Genomic DNA, 23,312 nt, shown 5'->3' with positions numbered 1-23,312 from the left:
TAATTAATAATAATAATAATGATACATATTATTTATTTATTTGTTGGTACAAACTCCAACTGTACAACACCTAGTCTGGGGTGTGTGATTGTCCATCTTCACAACTACCCAGTTTTCTCTTGTGAAAATACTCCAAAGTAAGAGAGATATCACTCTCCATCATAAAGACCTGTTCAGGAGCCAATGCAGTGCATAGAGCTGAGTCTGACAATACCTAGCTTAGGTTTATCTACTTCCTTCACAACACTGGAAGCTCCTCTTCCAGAAGTATTATGTTCCTCACCCAAAATGCCAATTTCCATTGACCTGGTACAGTATGCCTGGACCTGTCCCAATCCTGCCTTCCACCCAAATGTCATTACAGTTGGCCCATACCCCATACCATGTGGTTGTTGAAACCATATTGTGGTATCACTCAATTTTTTTACAACCAAGACCAGCTGAGTTGTGTAAGCAACCCATTCATAAAGCACTTGTTAGAAAACACCAGTACTAGACCTGGCTCCAGGAGCAGCTCCTTATTCATGTCCCAGATTAGGCCTGCTTAAATCTTCCATCATGATAGACTTATTTTTTTAATTGTCTTTGTCAAGTCTGCCCATTTAACTTAATTTACTTCTAAGAAAGTATAAGGAACACACATTTTCAGACTGGTCTATTATGCCAAAAGTCACAGTCCTATCAGGGTATATTCAATTTCTTATTAACAGGATTTCACACATCTGGCACATTTAAAAGATAAATGCTCCATTTTATATTAGTTTTGCTGGTAAATGACATGTAATAATCAAAATGCAACACTTGTCATGATTACCTTGAATGTGGTAGTAAGGGTCCAACAGATGTATAGGAATGTCAGATGGGGTATTAGACGTGTTGTGTTTTCCTTTCCTTCCTTTGGATTTAGCTATGCTATTGCCTACTCTCTACAAAAAAGTAACAATGTTACGGTTGTATTTTGACCCTTGTTGATGTTGATGGGAGTTCAGGACAATTCAAGAGCACCCTCTGGAGTATACAAGATAATGGGAGCAAATGTGTTACTTTTACAGTTTTATCATTCTAGCAGTAACATCATTTTTTCTATAATTTATCATTTCACTTTCAAGATGCATTTATCATCTCCCTGGTCAGGCAATCTGTCGCCTTCAACTAATTTTCTGTAATATGCTTTTGGTGGAACATGCATTAACAAAGTCTAATAATCAGTTTCAGCTAAACCTTTCTTGATGTATAGGTGTAAAATCTCTCAAGAATAACAATGAAATAAAGGCAATGTAGTATTTTTCAGAAAAGGTTTAATTTATCACAGACTTCCTAGCAAATTTTCATCTTTCAAATACCCAGATAGCCATCACTTATACTGAGGGTTAAGGAGTCATTTCTCATTATTTCTCTGTAGGAGTTCTTTTCAGAAATGTACTTTTACAATGTTCCTACTGCTATTCAGGACAGAATGTGGTAATGGCTGTTAATGAAATTTGTTCCAGGTGGTCCCATTGATTCCTGACTATTTAGAAATGGTTTGGTACATCTTAGAACATAACATGTCTGTTATCTGAGACACTCAGAAATTACACTTGCAAGGGAAAGACTGATGGATTAAAATGGCTGAGCCTCAGAAAGCTTAGAAAACAATGTTGAAGCCCCTTAAAGGGCTGTAGTAGGCTAAAACATTCATTGTCAATAGCTGTCAAGAAGTTCCTTCCTTCAAATTGACATGCAAGGCATACAGGTTTAAGGAAAATGTTTAAAACAATTTCATTTTTTTTACCCAGCACCTGTTTCATTATTTCCAGCTTCTTGTCCCATCAGACGTGTGCCTGTCTTTGATTCTTTATCACCACTTTAGTCACCATTTTGAATTGCATTCATGCTATGGTTATTTATTTATTTATTTAAATAGCACTATGGCAAAAAGGTTAACCCTGCTGCCTCACAGCTGCAGGAGACTTGGTTGAAATATGGACCTACTGCCACTTGTGTGTGTTTTTCTCCAGGTACTTTTCTTTTTTCTTCCACATCCCAGAAAATGTGTAGGTTAGCTTAACTGGCTTATCTACATTTTCCCTATTCAAGTGAATAATAATGTGTGTGTGTGTGTGGTTTCTGGAATTTTTGCACTGTATCACAGTACCTCATAAGTTTTTCTGATATGTTACTGGTCATCTTTTTTTATCAACTATAAAATAAAACATTTTAGTCATTAGATATGGAATCTTTTATATTTTTTTCCTCCTGTTCTTTGGTGGCTGGACTGATTGCCTAGCCAGATAGACATTTCCACACTCTCCCTGTGTATCCAAGTATTCCAGCTCAAGAAATCAAACAATGCCTCAGGATCTGCTGCTTTTAAATTGTTATGTTCATGTAAGGTGGAATGGACTTATTTAAGGTAGAAATGACTAATTTTCGGAAGTGATCTGTAAAGGCATGCAGACTGAGCCCCTGACCATATACCCCACCTGGATGTCCATAGATTTAAGACACTACAATATTATTATTAATATGTGACAAATATGTTCGGAGGTTTTTCAGGTAAGGAAGATCAAAATTTTGAGGTAAAGTAATTACCAATCATGACACTGGAAAGTGGCAAATAAGACTTTTACTGTATTCTGTGCACACAACAATGATGGCCCTATAAACCAAGAATATTTTGTACTTGTTGTATAGAGAGCTTTTGTCATCACTCTGACCAGAAATGTCACACTCCCGTGTCCTCCTTCCTGCTTATCCAATGGCTGACTCCTGACTTACCTGTCATTGCTGTTTCTATTTTTATTCTCTCTGAGCATGACACTATGAAGTGCCCTGTTCCTCAGTGTTTCACCTTGGCTGTGATCTACTGTCCTCCTTGTCACAGTTACATCTTTAATTCTCCTGCCTATCTTTCTGCTCTGTATTCTCACCTTCATTTGATTTTGAAATCCACATTTAATGCCCCACTCCTCTCATTACCTTGCCACCATGATGGCTGAAGCTTTTATTTTATTAGTCTTAGCTATTTTTATTTCTGTTCTATTTCAGCATGCCAGTGTGTTTCTTAAGGTGACAGCTTTTCATATTTACGAGTCTCTTTCAGCTATACCTCCCAACTTTAGATGGTTTCACTCTTCTCAACTGTTCAGGACTCTGCACTTTAACTAATCTGACTTGCTTCCTGTCCAATCTCATCATATCGTCAATACTCTGTTTAGATGTACAAAGCTATTAATTGTCACTCCTGTTGAAACACTAAAAAGGGAAAAAGGCCTTTAAAAATACAAAAAGGCCATACCTGTCCTTACTTCAGGCTGGGGATTACTAAATTGGCCTCACCTTAGGCGCACTATCCCCCACACAAATGGTAAACACAGGCCCAAACATAGAGCTAAGCTAATACATTCCAAAGTGCCCTTTAAGGAGGAGAGGAAAAAATACATAAAATATCTGTTTGTGACGATACGGGTTCATGCATGCTCCCTCCTTCTGTTCGGGAGCCCTGGAACCCATCACCGTCTTTAATGCTACCAATGAACTAGGCAGTGAGGCACAACAATAGAGCAAGAGGATGGTGTACAAAAAGTGTCAAGTGCTTTTTTTAAAAAACAACAACAAAACAATGTCCAAATAAATAAGGTGCAGTGATTCAAAAAATCTTCATTAAATAAATAATCCATAAAAACAATTGTGAAACGTGGAGGTTAAAATATAGAAAAAATTGTTCTAAAAACAACGAGGTTAAAATAATGCAGAAAGCTGTTCCTTTAAAAATCCGGTGCATCCTTCTTCTACATTGCAGGCTTAAGGGTACACAGTGCCCAAAGACTATGATGGTACTGACCATTATACATTAGACCACATTCATGGAGTTTGGAGCACACAGGACAGAGCTGATGTCCTGGGAAGGTGGAACTGAATGAGTTTTGGAGGTAATGTGGTAATGGGAGCCATGAGCAAATGTTGCTGTGGTTTTTGCCTGTTATCCAAACAGTGCCCAGATGACTGAAGCACTGTAACATTGCTGTTTGCGAGACTATTATGGGTGGAGCTCCATGTAAACATGGCTAAGAAAATACATAGATAACTAATACACATGTGTCCATGACTGAGTTATCTCTTAAATAAGACTGTGTAGCACAACACTTGATATATATATTTTGCAAAGCTCTTTGTGAATGTTTGGTTTAAAGTGTGTTATTTAAGGCTTGACTGATAGTAAATTTACTCACTTATAACTGTGCATTGTTGTAACATTGGTCTTCATGTATTATCATATGATTGTTGCTAAAATGTATCTCAAAATAATGTTATGATTGTGGGACTGCACAAGTAAAGTCAAGCAAGACTTTACCTTAAAAACTAGGCCTCATTTTCCAAAAATGGGACTGCCTTTGAAAAACTGAAGAAGCTGGCTTTTTAGCCTACACACCAAAAAAAAAGACCAAAACTTATAATTCTCAAAAAGTTAAATGGTAACCAAGAAAACTCCAGCCCAAACTAACAAATCAATTTTCCTTTACTATTTAAAGATTGTATTACAAAATGTTAATAAAAAACAAGAACAAAAACTGGTGTAAAAAGAGTGAAAAAGCGTAAACCTTAAAAGCTGTACACAAAAGACACTTAAAAAAGCAAAATCCACAGTCAAAATAAAAAAAATAAAAACCTCCAATGGAGAGTTGAACAAGCATTAATAAGAGCCAATTGTTCAGTGCTAGCCCTGAATTTTCTGCAGACTTGCATGGGCCTATGGCTGTCCCACAGTTTTTTTATTGGGGGTCCTTCCCCCTTTTGCTCAACATACAAAAAACATGGAACATAAGATGCAAAATTACGAAATACATTATTAATACAATACATTAATCAAAAAATAAATAAAACAACATTTTTTAATAAGTATTCAAATATAATTACACAGTAAAACAGAATTAGAAAATAGAAAATAATATTTAAACATCCAAAAAAAAATACAAAATACAGAAAAAACATTTGAGCCAGAGATGAAACCATGGCTATTCCATAGCGCAAAAAAATATTTTCTCTTTGTATTTTTATTTAAAAGTAAGTATGGCAACAAAATACAATGGAACAAAGAAGACACCAGTAAGGAAATGCAGCTATGAAGAAACAAGCTGTCCTATTTAAATAATAATTCTGAAAATGGCCAACAGATGTTATCTTGCAAATTCCTAATGTGTGACTGTAATTGCAAACACAGTACCTTAGCTTCACAAAACCCCATTACTAATAGATAAATCCTGCCAATCCTATTTACATTCTTCAAGGATATTATTAAGCCTCCTCTGATTATTCCAAGGAAACCGTGCTATGTGCTCAACCAAATTCCAAGGTTATAATTACTGTCACTGAAATGGAATAGGAAGAGGTGGAATACTGAATTTTGTTAACAAGATTGGGTGTACTGTTATGTACATTCTATATTTGCTGTATAGTGACAGGTGAATGTCACTGTATATTGTACACTATGTATCATACACTATAAACTATACATATGTCACCTCGATCCTAAACAAAGATCATAAAGGAAAAGTTATTAATTTAAAATAATTCATTATTCACATTAAAATACCTAGAAGGAAAGAATAAATCAATGCAATGTAACAAATGTAAAAAAGTAAACCCTAACTTCCAGCTAAGGACCTTAGCTTTGGTGCTCAACCTTATTTTACTGAGGACCACAACTCTAGTTGTTAACCAGCTAAGTGGGCATCACAATAAAAAATAATGATAATTTTCCTTTAAAGTTGCACTAAACTTTAGGTTTCCAAATAAAATAGAACATATATTTTTATCTGGAAATTATATCAATTATTTAAGTTTTTTTACATCAACATTCCAGAGCTTCATCTTTCAAAATATAGAAACAATATGATGTTTTTAGGGTGGTTATTTTAGGTTAAAGTATATAGTAGTAGTTCTAAATTGGTATATTTTCTTTTACAGTAATTTGCTACCTTGCAACATTTCAGCTTGATGAGATTGGTCTTGCACAGTTCAGTAAGGTTATCAATTCCCAAGACAAGAGCAAAATGTTCAAGGTATGTATCAGATGTGGGACACTTTTTAAGATGTGGTTTCTGTACTTGATCTCACTTGTTTATCAGGCATGGATCCTCTCATTTTCTTTTCTTTCTTCAAGACATTCTGGATTTTAATATGGTGAAGATTCCCATGGTATAGAGCACATCTTTACTTCAAAAAAATCTCTTATATCAATCACAGGAGTGATCAAAGCCAAACAACTGATGTTATACAGTTGCTGTGAGTGTTATTCAAAAAAGAGCATACACTTAAAGCATGAAAGAAAGAAAGACCAGGAGATGGAATAATAGTAAAGCGGCAGACAAGCATGCATGCTGAGAACAGACAGGGATTATAAATAGAAAGCAAATGATCAGAAAACAGGCCCAAATGCTGAGTGAAAATCAGTAGACTAAGGGGTGCAGCAAAAGTCAAAAAGCCAAAACTAACAGCAGAGGTTTTCTTCCTATCAAACGTAACACAGCAAATGCACATATTTGATCTTTAAATAATCCCATAGTTAGGAAAATTATCTTGCTATGCTGCCATCGTATATAGGTGGGCCACATCATAAAATACAGCATGTGAACTCCATTTCATCTAACCGACAACAGGCTACTTGTAAAGAGCATTGCCATACAAAGACAGGCAAAAAATAGTGGCAACCATACTAGAAACAGAGCACAAAATGAAGTCATTAGAACAATGATACAATCAAATAAACATTTAAAAAACAAAATAGTATTCACAAATTACTGTTTAGAAAGTTAGAATCATAATGATGGCCTGTCATGATTGGAGGCAGATGTCAAGAAAGAAGATATACACCCTGGGTGGTGGAAAAGATTTGAGTACAGTGTCTTATATACAGAGCTGAGCATCAAAACCAGCCTGGTTGACAGCGACTACTCTAAGCACTTATTTTACACTGAGCCAAGAGTTTCTACACCTTCAGTAAGTACTTTGCCTGTCTTCAGACAGGCCACTGAGCTGGAGACACCAGAAACACACAAATTTCCTCTCCAAACTTACAAGTAGGCAGTGCAGTCTGGTGTCAAGGTTAAGGCTTTGAACTTCAAACCCTGAGGTTGCGGGTTCAGGTCCCACTACTGACACTATGTGACCCTGAGCAAGTCACTTGATCTGCCTGTACTCCAATTGGAAAACCAAAAGAAATGTAACCAATTATAAATGTTGTAAGTCACCTTGGACAAAGGTGTCAGCCAAATAAGTAAATGTAAAACCTTTATTGAACATTTGCTAAAATATCAATAATGCTGTACAATTGTGTTTTCAAATTATGTAAGGAACCAATATATAACCAGATTATTAAATAGTGTACCCCCGGGGATGCACGAAACGAAGAAATGCTGGTCATATCCAACCCCTAAAAGGACCTTTGGTTTCTCCTGCAGCCAGATCTACTACCTCCTTCGTCAGCTGCTCCTCTGTGACTCTTAGGTTTTCTGCTGCTCCTCACACTCCCAACAACATTTATTTCTATATCATATTTTCATACATGGGATGTAGCTGAAAGTGCTTTACAGACTGCTTTGTCCCTGTGCCCACAAGGATACACTGCCACCCTGCTACACACCAATCCCACAGAGTCAGAGGCAACCCATTTGTCACACTGTTCACACTATCAAGGAGCTGCTTGCATGGCTAGCTTCTCCATGTAGTCCTGACCCTTATACCAGTTCTTGGTCACCTGAGCAATGTGTCCCTCTCAGGTATGGACCAAGGGTAGTGCAATATATATAGACTAGCTGTGCTACCCAGATGAGTTGAAATCTAAGTAATCAACATAGACCTGACCATTAACGTTTGCAATTCAGTGTATCTGTCCAATTGCCATGACTCTGTTACATACCATTTGGTATAGATTTGTTAAAGAAGTGCTAATGTTTATGATACACCATCTGTTGGATAGCAGAGACATAGCAAATGAATGAACTCAAACCTATCCTTTTATTAAGGTGTTTATTAATTATCACTAGTTGAGAATTTACAGGAGCACTCTTAATTAATTGTCTCTTAAAAAATAGTAGCAACCTTAAACACTATATAATTAGTGTATTATTATCAGGGCATTTATACTTGAAAACATTACAAAAATTTGGTAGGTTATTAGGTGTAAAAATGGCAAAATTCACAGAAGTCGTTAAAATTTAAATTCCTGAATTTAATCTTCCCCTAGGTTTAAGCTAATTATAATAATGGTAAACAATGGAAAAAAACAATAGTAAATTAATAGTAAGTTAGAAATTAAAGTAAAAAAAAATCTAAATTGTGTTTTTTCACTAGTGTGGAGCATTACATGATTTATCTGATAACAAGTAAAATGATTTATTCAGCAGTGCTAAATGACAACCGTGTTCTTTATTATGACACTTATTTCTGTGTCACGGTGCTCTTGGTTGGGTTATTTGGACATGGAGCATCTTGATGTGATTTAAAAAGGCACACTAGATTGCTTTTTACAGGAAGCTTTATGACTCTGATAAAAGACCCAAAAGAAGGCCAGAAATATATTCAAAAGAGAGGCATACAGTAACTACACACACATTATTTTAGGGGCTGTGCACAAAGGGTCTTCTACCTTTTGCTTTTGTACAGTATTGTGCTTTTTTGTTGTTGTTTATTTGGTAATTTGCAAAAAAATAAACTATATATGGCACAACAGGTGACGCTCTAACCTTTATCCATGTAAATAAATGTATGACTTACTGTATCTGCCTCTATTCTTTGCACAGACCACTCACTTTTTGCTGGCCTTTTAGAAGCCCCATGTTATTTTATCATTTCACGTCATTAGATGCTGCAGTGCAAATTCCCTTATTGCATAATTCATACATGTGAAAACTAACAGACAGTACTTGTTGGAATGACTTTTTGGAAACCAACAAAAAGTTGAAATCATGGAATCAGGAAAGGAGAATGGAATCTGTAATAATAAAAGATAATGTTCTGTTTCACATACATGCGCTGCTTAGTTAATTACTATATAGTGGCACATTAAATGCGTGATACTAAATTAAGACCTTAAGATGTGGTTGTGCTGAAGAGAGGGTGTCATATCATACAGGATCATTGTCCTCTTCATCTGGGAAATTCCCATATTAATCAACAACTCTGTAATTCTCAGGGTAGGTAGTGTTCATCCATGACATAACCCAGGTAAGTGGGAAGGCATCCTGAAAGTTGATTAAATGTTTTTTTATGTTTGTCAAAAGAAAAATGATATGCTGAGTAACAGTGGTAAAGTGCTATGTTTGTTGCATTATTATTTTTTCAAACAACTGTATCTTTTGCATGATGTGCTTGAATTCCAGGTGTATAAAAATGGAATCTACAAGAGAACATGAAGAATTTAAGAGCTAAATAGAACATCACATAGAGATTAATTTATAATGTAGTCTCAGTGCTTATTCAACACAATTTATCCAGTTATTACAATTTTTGTATACCTTTTCAAAGTGTGATAAGTGTTTGCCTGGAACAATGCCAACACCAAATAGCACTGAAAATCAAAAGTCTTTGAGAGGAGCTAGAAAGCCACTTAGAATATGCAAAATAAACTGGCCTTCAGAACTTCTTCATTAAAGTTAAAAGATAAAAACCACACACAAAAATACCCCAGTCCGGAGTCAAGCCTACATCCTGCATGCTGTAAATCGGTAATGATACCTGTTGTGCCACCAATATGCACAACTGCTTTAGTGGTCATTATATGGGTTTTCCCAGATCATCCCCAGATTACCTTCTTTTGTATGGAGCAATTCCATTCTTCTAATGTTATCATTGCATTTTTTCTGGTATGCCTTCTCTAGCTTTCTCTGTGACCTCATTTCTTCCAACATCAAAACAATCCACTTCTTCACTGAGACTTTATCTGCTTTTTCCTTCACATTTACACACCAACTCTTCCTATTCACATCATCAGACAATTTACTGTTTCTAAATCAGTTCCTTTCTTTGCGATGCTCTACAGTCTATCAGTTATATCTTGATCTTTTGCAACCTTGACTTTTTCCTAATTTCATTGGTCTGATGCAGCTTTAATAAACATATGCATCTAATGAAAGAGAAACTTGTTGACACCACCACTGCTGCCACCACTGTCAGTTCCATCTAACATTTAACATAAGTAATCAACATTTTCTGCTTTCACTAAAGCAATCAATTCACATTTTTATTATTTTCAGATTATCATCATAATACCATAAGATATTCTGTCCAGCAGTCTCCAAGATCTCTCTCATGACTGCATTTACACTTACTATATTAGAATTTTGCACTTCCCTCACAAAGTTCTGATATATAAATGTTGGGTGTGCCTAATACAGGTTATTATTCCATTTACAATGAAGTTTATAACTTAAAATAAACTTAAACAGTGCCACCATGGGACTTATGACTTGAGGACCCTTGTCCAATCTGGCAGGGCTGCGTTCAATGCAGTTGAAATAAAAAAGGAGAATGAACCTTATTTTGCTAATTCTAAAAAATTATATTGGCTATTTTGTAAAATGCTTAACCGTGGACATATTCATCTTGTTGTTAATGATTAATTCTTCTATTTTTTTAACTAGTTCCTCCGATTCTTTTTTGATGACACAAGTTTGCGTACCTGGGTCAAGGATGAGTGGAGTGGTGTATATAATGGTGATTTTGTGGAAAAGACCTGGATTGAACCACTGCTTGGGTAATTCTGTTCAACTTATTTTAGACATATGCAAATTATATTTATCTTCCTTTTTAAAGCCAGTTAAGCCGACTTGCTCTGACCATTTTGTTGAAAGATGAAGTTCTCTAATTTCAGCAAACTGTAAGATTGCAGAAAGCTTTGCATCAAAATATTTTGTTTGAAAAAGGTCTTCATAAAGGCAGGAATGACAGCATATAAGAGTCTGTACAGGGCTGGAGTCAAATTTTTTAAAGTAGCAATAGCATTCTTTCCATTATAGAAGGGATCCCATCATGTTCCCACACTTTGGGGCCAGTTTTACATGAGGAATAGCAGGTGTAGCAGGAGATCTAGCCTTGTGTCTTTAGTCTAAATGGACTCCAGCCAGCCACTGACCCCGAGTTGGTTCCAGGGAAAACAGAAGTGGTCATAGGCTAAAGTCCTTGCAGAGGTCCAATAAACTAGAGTTGGAAGGAGCAACAGATCAGTAGTTCATGTGGAGGAAGAAGGGCCAGGAAGAGTGAAAAGAAGATGCTGAAAGTGAGTTGGGTATGGGCTTTAGAGTGTTTGAATTCATAAGTACAACAGGTGCCTCATTTTTTGAAATGAATGTGGAAGCTTTTAGAAATGGCCAGAGGTCCAGTGGGTTTATTATTTTCACTTTATTCCATACTCTCTTATTCTGTCCTCCTTGTATGTGTTGTTTGTTTAATAAAACAGGCGTGGACGCTAGGGGTCGCTGTTGCCTTGTGAAACCCAGCAGACAGACGTCCAAGACACACTTGTAAGAAGCACCAAGAAGAATTTTAATATTTTTCTTCAATAATGTGCACAAAGCACCACACTCACCACAATTCTCCAATACTCAATAATAATATTACAATAAATAAATAACAATAATCCTCCTCAACTCCCAGCAGCTCCGTCACTCTACCACCCAACTCCGGCTCTCCTGCTGGGTCTTCACCAGTCCTTTAAATAGTCCATGACCCAGAAGTGCTACTTCTCTTTTTCCGGGTCAAATGCCACATCATCAGTTCTCAGGCATCCCGGAAGTACTGTGGGCTTCTGTCCTCGTGACTCCGAAGTACTTCCGGGTTGTAGGAAAAATAGGAGTCCCCAGGTTCTGTAGGAGCTCCCCCTGGCAGCACCCATGGCACCCAACAGGGCTGAGAAAATGGACTCCACGTCCCATGATGCCCTGCGGGAATCCGGGGTACATTTACCGTCCAGCTGCCACCTAGCGTCCTGGGGGAGGCAGTGCCCTGGAAAGGCTGCCCTTGTCCATTCTTCCCATCCTGGGACATCCCGATCGGATTGAGCTGCCGGCCGTCTATGACATAAGTTTAATAATAATAATAATGCATTTTATTTATATAGTGCGTTTCCCATGCTCAAGGCGCTTGTTTAACCCATGTTGAACATGAGCTTCCACCTGATATCTGGAGATATTAAATTTACCCTGTATCCTGACCAGAGCCACCTGTCCCTGCTAAAGAGAAGAGGGCCCATGTAATCCTGCCGACCATCACACTTAACAGTAGATGCTGTGTTCTTTGGGTGATGAGCAGTGTTAACTTAGCACCAAACACACCTTTTGAGATTGAAAATAAAAAGTCCTTTCTTGGTTTCATTGACCATAACACAATTTTGAGCGATTAAGTTTGTTGTCTTTCATACTTTATACAAGAAATGGCTCTCATTTTGCCATCCTATTCAAAGTTCCAGCTATTGAAGAATATGCAATATGGTTGTAATATGCAGGGAGTGGCCTGATACTGCCATAAATCCTGGCAGCTTCTTTAAATTTGTGATTACCATTTTGGTAGCCTCACTAATGAGTGTTCTACATGCCTAGTCATTAGTTTTGGAGGGTCATCCTGACATTTGTAATGCCATGTTTCCCTCACTTCATAATGATGGTGTTCACAATGTTACATTGTAATGACTCACTCAAAAAGGATGCAAACATATTGCCGCATTGCCCAGCCCAAATAGGAATCTGAGCTACTCTATGTTACCCGCCAACAAAAAAAAAACAACTATTAACAGAATGAATGTAGAAAATAGGCGGCACGGTGGCGCAGTGGGTATCGCTGCTGCCTCGCAGTTGGGAGACCTGGGGACCTGGGTTCGCTTCCCGGGTCCTCCCTACATGGAGTTTGCATGTTCTCCCCATGTCTGTGTGGGTTTCCTCCGGGCGCTCCTTTTTCCTCCCACAGTCCAAAGACATGCAGGTTAGGTGGACTGGCGATTCTAAATTGGCCCTACTGTGTGCTTGGTGTGTGGGTGTGTTTGTGTGTGTCCTGCGGTGGGTTGGCACCCTGCCCGGGATTGGTTCCTGCCTTGTGCCCTGTGTTGGCTGGGATTGGCTCCAGCAGACCCCCGCGACCCTGTGTTCGGATTCAGTGGGTTGGAAAATGGATGGATGGATGGATGTAGAAAATAAATCCATCCATCCATTTTCCAACCCGGGCACAAGGCAGGAACCAATCCCGGACAGGGTGCCAACCCACCGCAGGACACACACAAACACACCCACACACCAAGCACACACTGGGGCCAATTTAGAATCGCCAGTCCACCTAACCTGCATGTCTTTGGACTGTGGGAGGAAACCGGAGCACCCGGACGAAACCCATGCAGACACGGGGAGAACATGCAAACTCCACGCAGGGAGGACCCAGGAAGCGAACCCAGGTCTCCTAACTGTGAGGCAGCAGCGCTACCACTGCGCCACCGTGCCGCCCTAGAAAATAAATAATATATTAAATTAAGCAAAGGATACTGAACAAACCAGACATACATACAGTATGTTTACACATATATCAAAAAAAGAGCGTTTGAATAAACAGGTCATAAGAGACAATAAGCTTTGAACAAAACAAACTGTTTTCCTCACCAGATCCCACCATGTGCACGCATATTAAACAAATAAATCACAAAGGCAAAGTCCCCAACTGACGCACAAAAAAGATAGTCCAGTTTTTACATGAAAGAAGTGGAGTTGATTCGTTTGTAAATGACGTATAACAGCAAATGGCATAAATCTATCTTACATCATGTACTAACAAGATTTCAAACATACCAGTCTAGTTCAGATTAGTTAAGGCTAGTGGCCACTCACGATATCAAGGAAAAACTAGGACCCATTCCTGGATGGAACACCAATCCATTGTATGTTACACTCAGCCTCACATTTGCTCATATGTTCATCCTAATTTGGGCGTTCTTGTATGTAAATGATGCATGTATGGTTTAATTGGTTTTGTGATTGCTTTATAGACAGAAATTTGTGTAAGCACTCAGTGAAGAGCACTTTACAAAAATAAACTAAATTTGAATTTTTGGGAATGTGTGAAGAAAAAAAAGAGTTTTGGAGAAAACCCACTCAGATATGGGAAGAGCATGCAAACTGCCTTTCTGAACAGACTGGTCAATAATCTTGAGGGCAGTGTGCTGGAGATATGTGGTAGCATGCTAACAATTGTTTTGTCTTGCAATTATAAACTGTTTTTTAGTGCACTGCATGGTATAAATGTCATGCCAGCCTTGTTATAAAGATGCTAATTTATTGTCATGTCAGGTCCATCCATCCATTATCCAACCCGCTATATCCTAACTACAGCGTCACGGGGGTCTGCTGGAGCCAATCCCAGCCAACACAGGGCGCAATGCAGGAAACAAACCCTAGGCAGGGCGCCAGCCCACCGCAGGTTATGTCAGATGTTTTTACCAGTTGGGATCAGAGCAGGGCGGCACGGTGGCGCAGTGGGTAGCGCTGCTGCCTCGCAGTTGGGACACCTGGGGACCTGGGTTCGATTCCCGGGTCCTCCCTGCGTGGAGTTTGCATGTTCTCCCCGTGTCTGCGTGGGTTTCCTCCGGGCGCTCCGGTTTCCTCCCACAGTCCAAAGACATGCAGGTTAGGTGGATTGGCGATTCTAAATTGGCCCTAGTGTGTGCTTGGTGTGTGGGTGTGTTTGTGTGTGTCCTGCGGTGGGTTGGCACCCTGCCCAGGATTGGTTCCCTGCCTTGTGCCCTGTGTTGGCTGGGATTGGCTCCAGCAGACCCCCGTGACCCTGTGTTCGGATTCAGCGGGTTGGAAAATGGATGGATGGATGGATCAGAGCACAAAACAAATTAAAATATTTCCACTACATAAATGAGAACATACATTTGTAATAAATAAGTAATGCTCCAGCACTGTGGCACAATGGAGATTTCTTCTATCTTACAGACAGGTTGATTCCCAACCCAGCCCCAAACTGTGTGGATTTTGCATGTTCTTCCCATGTCTGCATGGGATTACTCCATGCATTCTAGTTTCCTTCAACATGCCAAAGGAATGTGCAGGTTAGGCTTATAGGCAATTCTAAACTGGCATGGTGTGAGCGTGTGTAAATGTGCCTTGCCATTTGGGTTTGGATTCTTCGTTGTTTCAGGCTTGCTGTGGCTTCAAAGAAAAAGGATTCAGATGGATGTATGGAAGAAAATCCTTTAAAGATGTCAACTTTCTTGATATTTCATATACAGTTAACAAATTTTGTTGCTTATCTTCCTATCAATTTTGAACTGTCTTATTCTATTATTCTCTCTTTGCTTAGAACTCATGTCATCAATGTGCTCACTTTATTTTACTATCCTTTTCGTAAATGGCTCAAGGCACACTGTGAAGAACAAGACATCAGAAGGCAGATGAAAGAAATTAAGTGGACTGTCTTTAGCCATGGCTACAGTCTGTATTCTTTTTTTAACATTTTCAATTTCTATTGCAGGTGGCAGCCAGAGGTGGCAAAAATAGTCAGCCAGCTGTCAGATAAAATAATACACGGTTTTCAGCCAGCCAAAGGGAGTAAGAAGCAAACAGAAGCCAAGGAGTTCAATCTAACTAGATCAAAACCTAGAGGGGTCCCCATCCCAGAGAAGATAGCTGTGTGCGGGAAACATCAAGAGGTTAGTTGCTGGGTCTTTTCAATAACGCATTTTGTGTAATCTTTGAATAAGGCTTTCTCTTTAAATGTGTCAGCTTATCTTAGGCTCTTGACCCTTTTATAGCATCAGGTTTGTGTACTAAAGATATATGGCGGATCCTGAGCCTTCCTCCTAATCCATTTTGGAAGCCTACGCTTTTAATTTCTTTTAATTAATATGTGCTAAAATAATGATATTGAATCAGTTTATGATCAAACTGTTCCTGTTTTCTGCTGCCCATATTGTGTGCAGGATCATCTTTAAAGAATTGTTATTATAAACCCATAGAAATTCCTATTCTCTGCCTTGATATAGCATTTAATGGTACATTAAGCACATAACCCTGACCCAGTCTGATAAATGGATGGATGGATGGACAGATGCTGTATTAAGTGGTTAATGTGGTGTTTCAAACACCTTCTCAGTGACTGACCACCAATAAGTCATTTGGACTTCTTGTCCTTGAAGCGTGCAAACACCTTAGCCTAGAATTCTAAAATAAACTATGGAGTTCTGGGAGACAGCTCTTATTTATTAGTCTTTTCACAAATTATATGAAAATATAATAATATAGTATATGTGTATATACTTTAGAAATTTCTTTAGTTTTATATGTAGTTATATCTAATTATTTAAATATTGTTGATGCCATCGATATGTGAAAGTGCCCTAAAACATTCAGTTGTGAATATCTCTGCTTTTACTTCATCTCATATCCCACGGATAAACTTGTTATCTTAATGGGTGATTTTAAATAAGGGGCACTGATTGGGGTTTGGGGGAATAGGAACATTAGTTCTGAGCCCTGGGCTGTTGGGAGACCTAGGATTGTCTGTTCACAGATTCATCGTCTTTGTAATGGCACCATAAATAATATGAGGTGAGCTTTGGAGTACTGAAGCACCTGAACAAGGCATACTGTGTTACTTTTAAAAATGACACCTGTTGAGGTACTTAATACCATACATGGAATGAAACTTTAAAACTTTTATCCTTTTACTTTATACCAACACCAATATGGCTGTATATCTGCATCACTGTGACTGTGACTGCAAGTATGAAGTCTTCTGTTCTTTCTTTGTAGTCCTTCTGGTGTGTGTTCAGACCATGTGCATATATATTTATTTTTTCTATCTATTTATGAATATTTATTTAAAGAGCTTCTGTACAACGCCAAATTTCCCTCTGGGGACAAATGAAGTTCTATCTATCTATCTATCTATCTATCTATCTATCTATCTATCTATCTATCTATCTATCTATCTATCTATCTATCTAGATAGATAGATAGATAGATAGATAGATAGATAGATAGATAGATAGATAGATAGATAGATAGATACTTTATTAATCCCAATGGGAAATTCACATTCTCCAGCAGCAGCATACTGATACAATAAATAATATTAAATTAAAGAATGATAAAAATGCAGGTGAAAAACAGACAATAACTTTGTATAATGTTAAATGTTAACGTTTACCCCCCCGGGTGGAATTGAAGAGTCGCATAGTTTGGGGGAGGAACGATCTCCTCAATCTATCAGTGGAGCAGGACAGTGACAGCAGTCTGTCACTGAAGCTGCTGTTCTGTCTGGAGATGATACTATTTAGTGGATGCAGTGGATTCTCCATAATTGATAGGAGCCTGCTGAGCGCCCTTCGCTCTGCCACAGATGTTAAACTGTCCAGCTCCATGCCAACAATAGAGCCTGCCTTCCTCACCAGTTTGTCCAGGCGTGAGGCGTCTTTCCTCTTAATGCTGCCTCCCCAGCACACCACCGCGTAGAAGAGGGCACTCGCCACAGCTGTCTGATAGAACATCTGCAGCATCTTATTGCAGATGTTGAAGGACGCGAGCCTTCTAAGGAAGTATAGTCGGCTCTGTCCTTTCTTGCACAGCGCATCAGTATTGGCAGTCCAGTCTAATTTATCATCCAGCTGCACTCCCAGATATTTATAGGTCTGCACCATCTGCACACAGTCACCTTTGATGATCACGGGGTCTATGAGGGGTCTGGGCCTCCTAAAATCCACCACCAGCTCCTTGGTTTTGCTGATGTTCAGTTGTAGGTGGTTTGAGTCACACCATTTAACAAAGTCATTGATTAGGTCCCTATACTCCTCCTCCAGCCCATTCCTGATGCAGCCCACGATAGCAGTGTCATCAGCGAACTTTTGCACATGGCAGGACTCCGAGTTGTATTGGAAGTCCGATGTATATAGGCTGAACAGGACCGGAGATATCTATCTATGTGCTTGGGTGCAAATTGACAAAGTTGCATAAAGTTGTAGTTGGATTTTTTGGAAATGTTTGCAGTATTTTGTTGTATTTGGTTTGTAGTGTTACAAAATACAAGCTGATAATCTTGTGCATTTGTGTTGAAATGTAAAAAATACAGATTGGTGGTGTTTTGTTAGTGAAAATAAAAATTAAATGGCCAATACATTATGAGGCAGAGGTTAAGAAGGGGCCCATAAGGACAGTTTTGCCCAGAGCCCTGACATGTATAACATGTATGACATGTTCTAAATTAACCCACTGTTACTTAGTGCAGCTATGTGCCTGTGAGTTCCCTTTACATATATAGCTCCTGCCTACTGTCCATCGCTGTTGGGATATGCTCTTACTGCACCTACAGTACTTTTAAATGGAATAAGCAGGTTTGGAAAAGTGAATGAATATTCCAGTTCCTCCACTGAATCATTTCAGCCGCTCTATCTCCCCCCTTTTAAGAAGTTTTCACAGTTGGGGGCAATGGTTCTCCAGGTGACTCTTACCAAGTATAATTAAAAAGCTGAAGAGGGTACTCTTGATTTTCATATAGCAGCAGAAATGTCCAGTGCACTCACATTAGCGGCACCAGAATGCACAGTGATCTCATTTAGTGCTTCAACTCTATAGCTACTTAATCCTTAACAGTACACCACCTTTTTCCTCCCCGGGGCTCAATGCCAGTACATATTCCCTCACTCCAGAAAATATGGCATCTCCTATCAAAGAAAGTTTTTTGCTCAGTGGGGCATCCATCCCCCTTGGGCCTTGAAATCTATTTTCTGTGTTTCATTTGTGGTCGCAACTATACAATATTGAACTTTCCTCTTTTTATTATTAGAGTTATAAGTTTTGTAATTGTTTTTGGGTTTTGGTGTCCTGAACCAAGGAGCCTCTGAGGCAGATAGAAGGATAGGGTTCTTGAGAATGGGTGCCATAATACAAAATTAGTATTTGCTGTTTTTTAAAACAGTAAGCTTAGCCTACAGTTATAATAGATTTTTTCATTGGCAATGTTCTTGCAAAACCCTAAACACAGCATTTTGTGTCTGTGCACTGCTGTAGGAAAAAAAAAAAGATCCAGAAAATCTCAGTCTGATATGCCAGTAGTTCACCCGAGCTAAAGTCCTTTACTCAGCATACTAATAAGGTCTACTGATGTATCACTAAGCACCTTGAGTGCCTTTCACTGCTTCAGCAAGTTAAAATTAATTGGCTTAAATTAATATTTAAAACAATTAAGGGGTCCAGTACCTCTGCTTTTTCCAGTGAATAGTTTTTTGCATAATTTATGGGATGCTCCTTAAAGGTCTACATCCTTCGCCATAATAAGATCTAATTACAAATCGTCATTGGTTTTGTGCTTGTATTTCTTAAAGTCAAAAGCGAAAATCCTGCCTGACTGAAACAACAAATACTAAAAACAAATCTAAGATGTGTTTAATTCAATTAGTTGGTTGGTTAGTTGGTCTGCCAGCCTTTGTATTGGTTATGAAAATGTACTAAATCATTACAATAAACTCTGTTTATTCCTTTATTTAATGCCATAACAATACCATTTTTGTGGAATTTGATTTTGTAAAGCTCATACAGATGAAAAGTCAATAAAAACATTCAACATAAGAACACCAGTTATGATCAGTCAACCAAGGTAACCATAACACTTCAGAATTTGTCACTGTAGATGAGACGACTCTGAGGTCAAGGTGTTAAGTTCATTCATGTCATTATGTGTGAGTAAGTACTCAATTTGACTTGACTGACTAGAAGTGGTGAGGTGGTAATATGGCGACGCACACAGATGCAGCAGCTGAATGCCTATTTTCATGGTGCTTGTTATGTGTATTTGCGTTTGTTTGTTTTATTGTCAATGTTAAGTTTGCCAGTGCAAAACCTGATTATAGTTATCGGAACATTTTGTACATGGGATTACAGCACAGAAAAGAAGTTACAAGTGAATTTCTTTACTTAAAGTATCTAAAGAGATTTTTTGGGCACCCAGCTCTCCATGCCCCAGCAAGCAACAAAGGCAGAGGAAACACAGAAGACAAAAACATGGATGCTGGGCAGGCCTAACTACTAGTACAGTGGAACCTCTAGATACGAGTTTAATTCGTTCCAGCACTGAGCTTGTATAGCGAATTTCTCGTATCTAGAACAAACTTCCCCATTGAAAATAATGGGAATCCAGTTAATCCGTTCCGCACCCCAAATATATTAACATAAAAATCAATTTTCCTAACAAATAACACTGATAAATTATATATACTGTAGTCTACCTTTAATAAATAACACTGGTAAATAATATGACTGATTATTAAAAGAATCAAAACAGGTGTCTAAAGTGCAGTAGAGCATTCAATAAATCTTTAAATAAATAATCCTTAAAACAGTTGTGAAGTGGAGGTTTAAGATACACAAGAATAACAATCCTTTAACACGAGGTTAAAACGTCAACAGGATGCAGTCTTTAAAAAACAGATGACAATCCCCGGTGCTTCTTCTCTGTTAGCGTCTCACCTGCGGGCTCTGCAACAGGCGAGACACTCCTAATGCAGCTGACCTTCTCTACACCGTCCTGCTTCAGCTGTTTGGCTCACCTGTTCAGCTCACTGTTCAGCTACACGCGAGCCTGCACTCGCTCGCTCGCTCTCCCGCACCGACTTCCTGCCTTCCTGCCTGCCTGCCTGCCTGCCTGCCTGCCTGCCTCCCTGCTGCAACCTCCGTTCTCTCTCTCTCTCTCTCTCTCTCTCTCTCTCTGTCTCTCTCTCTCTCTCTCTCTCTCTCTCTCTCTTTTCTTTTCTTTTACTTCTTCTCCCCCTTAACCGGCTCGCGCTTCTCTATATATGCGGGGAGGACATGGCAGCTGCAGCCCATCAGCCACAGGAACAATCATGGATGTGGGCAGTTTCCCACCTGTGCACTTAGGTGAGAAACGCAGACACCGCAGATCGCGGCTCGCTACAGCTACCACGCCCCCTCGCTAAGCTGAGAGCTATACCCACAGCCTGGCTCGTGGCTCGTTACGCGAGCCAATGCTCGCATTTAGATCTGAATTTTTCGCTCATACTTTCCTCGTATTTTGAATTTCTCGTATACAGAGGTGATCGTATCTCGAGGTTCCACTGTATTGGGAAACAACCACACAAACCACCGCTGCTCAGCATTTTTCTCACAAATGTCAGATCCATCACCATTAACATGGACGAACTGAAATTATGGATATTATCAAACAAACTCATTGAAAACTGCTATATTATGATAATATCTGAGACATGGCAACAACTGCTCATTCCTGATGTAGCCATTGAGCTACCAGGCCATACCACTTTCAGATGGGACAGAAAGAAAGACTCTGGTAAGACCAGAGAAGAGGGGGGATATGCATTTACATTCATAACAACTGAGTCACTGCTCAGCTGATTTGGAATATGTACGGATTAAATGCAGACCTAATTACCTCCCATGTGAGTTCACTGCTGTTATAGTTACAGTTGTTTACATCCCACAAGATGCTAATGCTGACACGACTTTAGGCTACCTTCTCGATGCCATAAACATACAACAGAGTTCATATCCTGAAGTTGCTCACATAATTGCTGGGGATTTTAATCATACTGACTTAAAAGTAGTTCTCCATAAATTGGAAAAACACATCACATGTGCCACCGGGGGAAACAATACATTGGATAGGGTGCATTCAAACATGAACAACATTTTCAGGTCAATACCTACACCGCAGTCAGATCAACTTAGTCATATTCCTGACTTCAGCATACAACTTCCCCCAGGACGAGGAAGACTCAAGTCATCACTAGAATGATTAAGATATGGCCAGAAAGGGCTACCTCACAGTTGCAGGGTTCTTTTGAAAGGACAGACTGGGTCGTATTTGTGGACCAAGACTTGGAAGGGCACACATCTTTGGTAATTTGCTACATGAAGAACTATGTTGACGATGTCGCTATTGACAAACAGGTACATGTGTACCCAACCAGAAGCCCTGGATGGCAAAAGAGGTTATATCTCTCCTCAAGGCCCACAACATCACCTTCAGGTCTGGGGACTGAATCCTATACAGCACTACTAATTCTAACCTGAAGAGGAGAATTAGACTGCAAAAATGGCTTACAAGAGGAAGACAAAAGAACACTTTACTAATTATGACCCACTGTGAATGTGGCAGGGCACCCAGCAAATCATTAATCATAAAACCATTAAACACACAAATTTTATCAGTGATGCCACACTGGCAGGAGAGCTGAATCATTTCTTTGTCCACTTTGAAACGAGAGTAGTGACTCCAGATATTACACCTTTGCCAACTTACAACAGCCATTCCTTCACTTTGAAGGAACATGATGTGAGGCACATACTCACAGAGGTGAACACCAGGAAGGCCGCCAGTCCTGATGGTGTGACAGGAAAGATGCTAAAGGAATATGCAGACCAGCTCAATGTGATCCTCACAAATATCCTCAATCTATCCCTGTCCAGATTTACCATCCCACCCTGTCTGAAGTCTTCTACAATCATCCCACTGCCAAAGAAGGCCATCACCAGTGGCTATAGTGATTATCATCTGGTAGCACTCACACCTATTATAATGAAGTGCTTCGGGAGGCTGGTACTCTGATACATCAAATCCAACTTCCCACTTACCTTTGATCCATACCACTTCACTTACAGAGCAAACAGGTCTACAGAAAATGCCATCACCACTGCCCTTCACACAGCACTATCCGATCTTGAACATCTTGGGAGCTATGTGAGGATGCTTTTCTTAGACTTTCTCTCTGCCTTCAGCACTGTCATCCCAGGTAGACTAATTGCCAAACTTGCTGGCTTTGGACTTTCCCAAACCATCTGCCACTAGATTAAGGACTTTCTGACAAACCACCCCCAGGCTGTCAGATTAGGCACACATCTCTTCTATAATATCACATTCAGTCCCCCAGGAATGTGTACCAAGTCCACTCCTTTATGCCCTTTATACCCAGGATTGTGTCTCGACCTACTCTACCAATGCCATCATCAAAATTGAGGACGACATTATCCTAGTTGGACTCATCTCAGAAGGAGATGAGACTGCCTCCAGGGATGAAGTCCAGAGATTGGCAAGTTGGTGTTCGGAGAACATTCTAGTTCTGAATCCTGTAAAAACGAAGGAACTCATAATAGATTTCAGGACGAACAACATAGAACCTGCCCCATTATACATCAATGGGGACTGTGTAGAAAGGGTGTCGACTTTTAAGTTCCTGGGCATGCTGATAGATAAAAACCTTTCCTGGACTACTAACACCTGCACAATAGTGAAAAAGGCACTGCAGAAACTTTATTTTTTGTGGC

The 23,312-nt window shown here is 39.2% G+C and overlaps 1 protein-coding gene across 1 annotated transcript in view; it reads left to right on the top strand.

Moving 5' to 3' along the window:
- The window catches only part of cfap99 (cilia and flagella associated protein 99), a 99,008-nt gene that overhangs the window by 23,928 nt on the left and 51,768 nt on the right, over nucleotides 1-23,312 (top strand). The window contains exons 4-6 of the mRNA XM_028801632.2: nucleotides 5,950-6,044; nucleotides 10,623-10,735; nucleotides 15,493-15,670. Coding sequence (XP_028657465.2) covers nucleotides 5,950-6,044; nucleotides 10,623-10,735; nucleotides 15,493-15,670 — 386 coding nt within the window. The remainder of the gene's footprint in view (nucleotides 1-5,949; nucleotides 6,045-10,622; nucleotides 10,736-15,492; nucleotides 15,671-23,312) is intronic.

This window comes from Erpetoichthys calabaricus, chromosome 5, assembly GCF_900747795.2.
Source record: "Erpetoichthys calabaricus chromosome 5, fErpCal1.3, whole genome shotgun sequence".
In the NCBI taxonomy this organism is placed as follows: Eukaryota; Metazoa; Chordata; class Cladistia; order Polypteriformes; family Polypteridae; genus Erpetoichthys; species Erpetoichthys calabaricus.
This window is presented reverse-complemented; position numbering and strand designations above follow the sequence as displayed.